Source organism: Aptenodytes forsteri, unplaced genomic scaffold (assembly GCF_000699145.1).
Source record: "Aptenodytes forsteri isolate BGI_AS27 unplaced genomic scaffold, ASM69914v1 Scaffold103, whole genome shotgun sequence".
NCBI lineage: Eukaryota > Metazoa > Chordata > Aves > Sphenisciformes > Spheniscidae > Aptenodytes > Aptenodytes forsteri.
Window position 1 is genome coordinate 5,445,471 of NW_008796051.1, and position 10,255 is coordinate 5,455,725.

At 41.1% G+C, this 10,255-nt stretch overlaps 1 protein-coding gene across 1 annotated transcript in view; it reads right to left on the bottom strand.

Annotated features, from left to right (window-relative positions):
- ADAMTS20 (ADAM metallopeptidase with thrombospondin type 1 motif 20) overlaps nt 1-311 on the bottom strand; it is a 102,443-nt gene extending 102,132 nt beyond the window's left edge. Inside the window, exon 1 of the mRNA XM_009286265.2 lies at nt 238-311. Coding sequence (XP_009284540.1) covers nt 238-311 — 74 coding nt within the window. The remainder of the gene's footprint in view (nt 1-237) is intronic.
- Nucleotides 312-10,255: the final 9,944 nt, after the last annotated feature.

Here is a 10,255-nt window from a genome sequence, read left to right on the forward strand (position 1 = left end):
CAGGGGGGGCCCCGGCGCCCCGTCCCGCCGCCTGCCACCCCCTCTCTCCACGTCGCCTGGTTCAGCTGGCATTAGAGCCCGAGAGAAGTGTCATTTAAGAAGAAAAAAGGACTTTTGAGAAGACTGGCGATGTCGAATTCACCCTGAGAAGGGCAAAGGCTGCTCTGTGAAGTTCGGGGGTGTCCTCTCAGGTTCCATGTCGCCCACACGCATCCCACCGATCACCTTCCCCTTCACGTGAGCCCCAGGGTGAAGACATTCCCACATGCAGCTTCGAAGGAAGGAGATCTCAAGGCAGAGTCTGACACCATCGTGTCGACAGACTGGACTTGTTTTCTTTTAACACTGGGTCCCCTGCTTAGATTATTCTGTCCGGGCAAAGTCTTCATAAAACTGCTTGTACCAGCATTCAGGGAGCCCTGCATCCCTTACATGGAGCCTGCGGATTATCAGCCTTACTGAAAACCGGTTGTTAGGAGGCCGTACTCTGGCAATCGCTGTATGAGTACAATGGTTCCTCTTCAGGAAAAGTAGGCAGTTCTGGAAATTGTTTTAATGAAATGTAATTTTTAGTTGTTTGGTGCACAGATCTAGTTCCTACAGCTGTGATTAAACCTACGTCTTCGGGTGAGGGGGGTGGGGGGCTGGGAATCTGGCCTTGAACTAAAAATTCCCCAAGTTGGAGAACCCATTTAGTTGATGACTAATCACTGTTAAAGACGGGGGAATCATTTTCAGTGTCATCCATCTAAATGAAAACATCTACAATGCAGATGCCTATGGTGAGCCAGGTTTCTAAGCTGGATGGGGTGTAGTCAATACAGGCAGTGAGATCTGTCTATTCAGCCACCGATACTCTCCAGAAAACGTGCAATGTACATACAACTTTTTTCAAAGATTCCTTTTGTCTTCTCTTTATTAAGTGTTTTGTCTCAACCTTTTCTTGTCTGCTTCAACAAAAAGTAAGTCAGATAAAGGGTTTAAACAGAGCTGTTTATACTCTCGGCAAATTACTATGTTCAGTGCATTTGTTCATCGGTGTGCTGGTGGCCAAGATAGCGTGAGCAACTTCAGAAGTGATAACCTGCTTATTGTATGGCTGGAGGTGTCAGTGCACAGGTAGAACTGAGCTCATCCAGCCTCTTCTGTTCTTACTGGGGTACAAGAGGAGTCAATGACCACCCTGTCAAAGGCAAAATGGCTTCAAGGATGGCCTTTGAGCTTGAGGTGCTGTTTATGCCTTAAGGCTGTTTTGTGGTCTGACTCACCTGTTAGTTTAGAAATCTTGTAAGGTTGAAATGGAGTTGGAGGACATGCTTTCTTCTCCTGAAATGAGGGAATGAGCTGATCAGGCTTTGAATGAAGATGAGTAGTGCTGGAAGAACCTTCAGCGCTCAAGTCAGATTTCCCCTGTCCAGGATTGTAGAAGGGATGTCTGGATTGTTCCAAAGTGTATTAGTATTCCTGAGAATATTGAGTCTTGTTGGGAGTACTGAGTTGTCTTCTTGAATAACCTGAAGATGGCAGCTCTCAGATGCATATCAAACTGTTTTCTCTATGTGGGTCACTGATAAGCACTGTCATATGACAAGAAATAAATATTTGAAATCTGAAGACTTCTGCAAAGTGACAACAAACAGAAAGCCTGTATTTCCAAATACCTTGAATATCAAAGTAATCCAACAATGAAGCAAGACTTCCAAACTATTTCTTTTAAACTGCTTACACTGGAGAAGACTGATCATGAAATGTAAACAAAACTCCAGTTCTGAGCATTGGGCGGTGAGAAAGAATAGGAGGTGGGTGGGGAGAGTTCCATCCTCACTGTCACACAAGCATGAAGATACAAGTCTTATTTCATATCCCGAGATGTTCCGTTGCAGAAAGCTAACACATGGGGTGCTCACATAGTAGTGGAACAAAGTTTAAGGACGAATGCTTCAATTTTACCGACTGTTGTAAAATGCATGAAAAATGGGAAAAAATTAAATTCAGAGGAGCAATTTTTGCACATGCCTTTGCGCATCTCCAGCAAATGAGAATTTACCACATTTTTGAATCTCAGTCATTGAAATAGTAGTCAGAGCGCAGCAAGTTATCTCCTTCCTTAGTCAACTTAAACAGTCATCAGTGATGAAGTAAATAGGCACTATTTCATTAAGCGTAACCAAATACCCACTGATCAAGATGTGATGTTTCACTTGTTTATGACTTGCAAAATTATTTTTTCTAAAAATGAACAGAAGCATTAAGCATCAGGGAAGTTAAAGTCAATGTTCTCACTTCAAGCACAAAGCTTCGTTGTATCCCACTTCAAAGCAAATATAAGCAGATGGCTCAATTTTTTAACAACTTACATATGCATTTATGTATGTATTTCCAATATTTCAGAAAAGGCAGTGTTTACTTCAAAATGTGAATATTTCTTTTCTTAAATCTCATTTTAATGTGCTTAACTTTCCCTGTATTCTCCATTGGAATGGAATACCAGCTCTTCTACAGTAAACATTGAAGATCCATCTCTGTCTAAAGATTGACTGTTTAGAGCAATTTAAAATTGACAACATTTATTTAGATTGCCAGTGGTGTTCCAGTAGCTCCTGGCAGTGCCATGGGACTACTGCTCAAAATCCAGTGCCAACTGAGCCAATTTTTTCAATTGTTTTTTCAAATTTTCATCCTAAATAAAAAGTAAACGTCCAAATGTGAATCTGGTGATTCAGGCAATGTCGGGCATTCAAATCAAACACCTTTTCATACTTAGCAGCCACTATGCTTTCAGAAACCACTGAAGCTGTACAGGTATTAGGCACAAGTCTGATTTTCAAATGTAAGATGGGTTAGCTGTGCAGGAGCAAAGGAGAGTAAGAGGGGTTTTTTAGGGAGTTCTAGTAGTATTCATGTTACCTGAATGGCTTTGGGCAATAAGCTGCGGTCATTCAACCTGACCTCTACCCATATGGCATCAGTTTGAATCTTGTGAGGAGTAAATATAACCCTGTATATCAAAGGAAGGGGTGTATTTCTATTATGAAGAAATATAAATACATCAGAAAATTCAGAAAGCATGGAAACAGTATGTTTGCTACAAGTTTAAGAGGTAGAAGGGTGGAGACAGGCACGAGGATGAAATGAAGTTGGAGAATTATGGAAGCTGTTTAAAGGAGCAGAACTGCAAAAATACATAATGAAATATTAAAAATAAAAACTGAAATGAGGGGTTGAGCACTGGAACAAGGACACAGAGAGGTTGTGCAGTCTCCATCCTTGTAGATACTCAAAACTCAACTGGACAAGGAAGCCCTGAGCAACCTGAACTGACTTTGAAATTAGCCCTGCTTTGAGCCCGAGGTTGGCCTAGATGATCTCCAGAGGTTCCTTTCAGCCCAGATTATTCTATGTTTCTATGAAACAAAGAAAAAAAGGTTCCTGGAGAAAGCTGAAGAGACCGAAGTGGAGAGGAAGAAGAGAATCATTAGACCTACTAAAAGAACAGAGATGTAGGGGAAAAAAAATCAGGAGAAAATAGTCTTAGGCTACAAAGAAACAGAAGAGGAAGAAAGGAGAAGCAACTGAGAATATTTGGTAAGATTTTTCAAGGCTAGAAGTTATAGACTGGTAAAGCTCCAGCTAAGGCAGTGGAACTATGCTGGTTTACATCTGCAAATGCAGTCCTCAGCGATGTAATGTATTCTGACTTCATTAAATCTGCATTGACATTAAAGCTTGCTATTGAACAGTTGCCTTTAAAATGCCTCCTACATTAGTGAAATAAATTAATCTATTTACACTGTTTATTCTTTTCACTTATCTCTTTCAGTGGATATGTTTGGAGTGAAGTACGTTGTGCCAATTACTTTGCAAGTGAATGACATACAAAGATATTCTGTGCTCACTGAAACCACTTGCCTTCCTCGGGGTTTCACTAGGATGGCATGGACAAACTGAATTGCAATTATGTCATGATTCTTCAAATATTTGTATTGTACACTTAACATGCTGCAGTAGATAAGGCTCACCAGATAAAAGAGTAGGATTTGTAAAAATGCACATTGAGTAGTTAATGAATTTCTTCCAGCCTACCACAGATTAGCTATTAAATCCTTTAACTTGTTTTTGCCTCCATTTTTTTAAAGTGGTCTTTAGTAAGTGGTTTTTACTGAAAATCACAAAGTGGAAAATGGTAGCAGTGTAAAAGCCAGTTGTTCAGAAAAGGCAAAGGCAACATTTAAGTAAGTGAAACTGTTATAAAAAGTAAGACCTATGAATGAATTTTATTTGGAAAAGGAGGCTATATGAAGTATATATTTTACTTCCTTATTATTATATCTTGGCATTTTTCTGTCTTGTGGAATACAATTTAAATCAATCCTTCAGGCTCTTTATTTACTGTTCTTGTCGGGACACTAAACCCATTGCACAAATCTGCCCAGTTTGCAGTCACTTCTCTTATTCATCATCTTGTCTGATGCTTATCCTGAGAAGTCCCAGAGGTTATATTTATACCATATGTATATACACACCATGGAGCCACCTGACCCCTGGCACCAGGTCAAGAGTGGCCTGAGTCCCCGTTGATCAAGGCTAGTGTTGTCTGGAGCGGGTTGGCCTTGCCCAGATGCTGAGCCTTGAAGCGAGCCCAGCTCGATGCCTATGCCATGGCCCTTCCCATCTGCGCCCCACCATGCCTCCGGCACAACTCCATCTGCAGTCGGCAGCTGAAGCTGGGGCTGTTGGAGGGAGACGTCTGGCTGGACCGCTGCGTGCAGGTGAATCGGTACGCCATGTGCGGTGGCAGCTGGGCTGTTCCTGCATGCCCAGCCACTGCCACTGCAGGCAGCTTTGGCTTTTCTCGTGACACTCGGGGGCCAGCAGCAGCATCCGTCAAAATGCTATCGGAGACTGCCTTTCAGCAAGGACTCTGGGCGTACTCCAAATAACGTAAAGCCCATGTCGGTCCGATGCTGTTCTCCCCATCCTCCACCCTGCTCTCTCCTCCTTAGCCTTACCCCACACCATCCTGCCCAGTCCTCAGCTTCCCTCCCAGAGTCCCTGTCCACCTGCCAGCCCAACTGCAGCTCCAGGGACTGGTCGGGGAGGGGAAGATCTAGCCATGAGACTCCCACAGTACACAAGGACAGCATATATGTTGCAGCGAAATATAAACATATTGTCACCGACACGAGTAAAATAGAGGCTAAATGACCATAGGGTCCAAATAAAATTATCACTGGTGAAGTATGAAGTAAAAAAACCCAAAACATCCTGGATAGCACAGTTCTAAGGTCTTCTCTAGTCTTGAAAGCAGGATGGGAAGGTCTGTGAACACTGGAGTAGTGTATAAAGATGGGTGAAGGTGTGAGGACAGCAGGGATGCTCCTGGAGATGTTCTTGGGTGAGCCGGGAAGCTAACCCTGGCATGGTCTCATCCACCCTCGCTGGGTGGAGCTGGAGTGGACTGTTCCTTCAAGCCTGGTCACTCCAGAGGGAGCCCAGGAGCACATTAGTGTGTGTGCAGTGTGGATACTGAGGAGACTAGGGCACAGGGGAGCAATTCAGGGTGACCCTGTATGTGAACCCATGAACCCACAGAATTTAAAGACAGTGAAGTCAATGAAATTTTATAGAAACCAGTAGAAATCTATAGGCATTTTGAACCATATTATAAATGGATTCAACAGTTTGATATAATAATCTTTTTCATTCTTAGGCTGATTCAAAAGCTCTTCTGAAAAAAGAAGTGGTTTTTCATCCTACAGTATGTATACATTTACACTATTATAGTTTTTGATCAATGGTGACTTACTCTAAGGTTAATGTCTGCACATTTACTCTTCCCTTAATCAAAGGTAACTGAAAGTTCATTACTTTTATATTATTTAACATGAAGTCTTTTGCCAAGTTTTATCCTGTGAAATAGAGGCTTACATAGAGACTGAAAGGTACTGCATACCATACCATGTAATTGGATCTTTCTTCCCTTAGTTTTTATTGAAATCCTGCATTATTTTTGATACAAATAATTTTGCAGTATTGTCTATGAAATACTAACTTACCAGCAAAAAGTATTATTTACAAACAATTAAATATATGCCAGGCAGTCATAGCTACTAATTTAAGAAGCTTATGATGGATTTAAATGATTTCTTTGTATTATAAGTGAAGACAGGCACTTGATATCATTACAAATCCCCTGGGAAGGAAAGCAAAGAGGGCATATGCCAGCTACAAGGTATTACACCCAGCGTTGTGCAAGCACCGTGGACGTACCGAGACTCAGTGTCACAGGACAGAAGCTGGCAGAACTGCTCTGTGCTTTCTGCTAACCCTTGGGCAGGAATCCCGCTCTGACCTTCACCCCTCTTTGTGTTCCATCAGCACAGTGCACCTGTTGTATCAGCCGGGGGAATTTCAGCTTTCAAGGGCAGGCAAGTGTAGGTCATAGCATACTCTTAGAGAAGAGCGCATAAGAAAAAACCCTCTAACCTGAGATGTACAAGTGACCCCATACAAATAATTCAGAAAAATAAGAATTACTGTACTGTGAAGACAAAGGCATGTGCACTCACTCTGCCAAAAAAACAAGCTTTTTTTTTTTAAGTCACAAGCACACTGCAGCTGTTACTTTGGCTCAAGAGAAAGTATTCCCTACAGTAAAGAGACATAGGGCCCAATTCATCTCTCATATCAACCCTGTTAGTTATGCCAGGGATAATTTGGCTCACATAGCACTCTCCTAGCTACCAGCCTTTTCTAGAGTCCCACTCTGGGTAGTACCCTAAAATTACTCCACAAGAGAATATAAATTTAACATCACAAGACACAAACAACCGTCATAAAATGTGAGCATCAAATTGTTAATAGCAAGTGAAATGGCTCCTTGTGGTTTAACCCCAGACGGCAACTAAGCACCACCCAGCTGCTCGCTCACTCCCCCCGCAGTGGGATGGGGGAGAGAATCAGAAGAGTAAAAGTGAGGAAACTTGTGGGTTGAGATAAGGACAGTTTAATAGGTAAAGCAAAAGCCGCGCACACAAACAAAGCAAAACAAGGAATTCATTTGCTACTTCCCATCGTCAGGCAGGTGTTCAGCCATCTCCAGGAAAGCAGGGCTCCATCACATGTAACGGTTACTTGGGAAGACAAACGCCATCACTCCAAACGTCCCCACCTTCCTTCTTCTTCCCCCAGCTTTATATGCTGAGCATGACGTCATATGGTGTGGAATATCCCTTTGGTCAGTTGGGGTCAGCTGTCCTGGCTGGGTCCCCTCCCAACTCCTTGTGCACCCCCAGCCTACTCGCTGGTGGGGTGGGGTGAGAGGCAGAAAAGGCCTTGACTCTGTGTAAGCACTGCTCAGCAGTAACTAAAACATCCCTGTGTTATCAACACTGTTTCCAGCCCAAATCCAAAACACAGCCCCATACTAGCTACTGTGAAGAAAATTAACTCTATCCCAAGAGTTAAATTGGGAGCCAAAACCCAACAGACTCCTAATTGTGCTAACTCAAATCCTTGTTTACCCAGTGGTATCCTGTGCTGTTTAGAAATGCTAGCTTTAGCAGGAATGAAACACCTTAAGACCAGAAATTTGTTAAAGTATATGTCCATACAAGTGAGCTGCACAAAGACTAGAAGGATCCAGAAGCATCCAAACCTCATTCTCTTTGCTACGTGAGGCCATATAGAGTGATAAAAAAGATTACTTAGGGCACAACACTAGCATCATGAGACATCCTCATATCACAGTGTTGTGTTTCCGAGGAGGTGTGATCTTGTTTTGCACTAATTTCACTGTTCTGAAATCGTAGTCATATTATACGAATGTGGGAACATCACAAATTCATGATCTTCATAGTATCTCACTGGGCAAGATATTCTCATTCATTATTAGAATATCATTCATATATTAGAATTCATTACTCTGACTATGCAGTTGCTGAAGACAAAAGGAGAGTGAAATCATATATAGCAGGAACAGGCTATTTCTGGAGAGCGTATATGCTTCATGTCTTGCAAGAAACTTCTAGGAAAAGAGTTGTCAGCTCTCTGCCAGCTGATAGTCACTGAATTAGCACACCAAAAGCTACCATCTTCATTCTGTTTATTCAAATACTTGATTTTTTAATCTTCCTTCATACACTACTTTTCCCACCTGGGAGACTCACAACAAAAATACCAAACTGACCACCAAGACAACAGATGGATGAGGGCTTCCATGGCAAAGCAATACAAAGCTGTATGTAAAGAACTATGTTTACTGTACCAGGCCTATATAAGCTCAAACATTCAAAGTTATGGGTGGAAGAACCTTGAGCTTCTTTTTTTCAGTGTTTTTTTCTTTGATAAATCATATATTATTTTGACACTTTTTTTGGATCCAGTTTATATAATTCTAAGAAACTTACCAAAACTAATTAATTTCAGTTATATTTTCAATTTGCTTTGGAATCCATTATTCTGTAAGGCTTGGAAATGTTATACCTCTGTCTTTATTAAATCTCCTGATCAGTTTATCTCCTGATAGCCGGATTGTACATGCTGACCTACTAAAAGAACAGAGATGTAGGGGAAAAAAAAATCAGGAGAAAATAGTACATGCTGATTGCGGATTGTACATGCTGACTTTGCAGAAAGTAGCGATGCGCTAACTGGATTAATCGATTACATCTTCAAGGAGATTACAGCAAAATTTTTATTTTGATAAATAAATCCAAATTCACTAGATGATTTTGGCTGAATTTAGTTTTAGATTTACAAAACTAATGAAGGAGGAGAGCTGTTTTATCCCAGCCAGCAGTTACAGAATTCATCCAGGAGAAAACCCATGTTTAATCCTATTTCTTCCAAAGGAGATTTGATCTTGTTTCCATTAGCTGCTGTTCAGTGTAAGCTGGGCGTGCTTGTAACCCATTTTCTTCCAAAGATTTGATCTTGTTTCCATTAGCTGTTCATCAGAGTAAGCTGGGCATGCTTGTAACCCATTTTCTTGATGATGTTCCACTATACATTACATACTTTCCATTTCCCTAGCGGAAAATCTGGTACAGTATAGCAGTTGGATCAGCTTTCTGCTGCATGGTTTCATATCTCATTAAGGCAGCAACAGAAAGTAAACTCAGGGATCCCGCATCATTCTTGTTGAGGTCTCTAAGCCAGGGCTACTGGGCAGAACTTCTTTCCTTATCGCTGGAGTAATCATCTCCTCTGTTTTACTTTTGGCAGCTTGAAAGAAATGGCATCAAAGTGGAAGCTTTTCCAGTTTTCCCTTTTACATTCTCTGGCCAAGAATTTTGGGGAAAAATTATCTAGATTAGGTCTCAACAAAGGAACTAAAATAAAGATTTGGTTCAGCCACTGAACAAAAAGGTAATAACTTTATACAGCGCCAAGCAGGACCCAAAATATACGCCTTGAATATTTATGCTCCTGAACAGATTTGAAGATAAGACTGCTGAATGGACAGGTCACCAAGTGTACTAAATTTATAAGTTGTGGGAGTTTGGTATAGAAGTACAGCGATACTTCCCTCAGTGCTTCAAAAACTGATTTAATAAAAGCTTACAATATTTTCCTGAGGTGCCACTGTTCCACTTCATATAGGACTTATAGAGTCCCTTCCAGCAAGTGAGAGGCACAAAACCGAGGCATTTGGCTAAAACCAGAGTTTTGTGGCTAAAACCAGAGAGTGTTTGTGCTTTCTGTAACCTAGGACACAAACTTTAATATTACTAGCAAAATCCAAATAACTATTAGTGACAATCCTAAGACTTTCCTGCCAAGCAAAGGGTGTTGTGTTGTAGACCCTGTTTGCTAAGCCCTGAAGCAAAACCATCAGGTCATTTGATTTAAGACCTTGGGGAGTCACAAAAATGGACAATATTTGAATAATACAGTACTTTGAATAAAAGTACTTTGAATTTAAGCCAATAAGACACTTTCATTCCCTCTTTTTTCTTCCTAAGACTAGTTCCATCTTCTTTTAAACATTTTCATTTCTAAAACCAGAGAAATGTTGAGCTTCTGTATTCAATAATGCATTTGTTACTGAAGAATGAGAAACACTTAGTTCCACTGTAATTTTAACATTACTCTCCCACACATGCATAATGATAAGCTCTTTCATTACACTTTGAGACAATAATGAGCACTTTTATTCAATACTTAATAAAATTATAAGACTTGTTCCCTACTTACAGAATTACCTAGAGGCCTGAAAGGGACTTCAGCGGCATGCAGTCTGCTTACGGGGAAA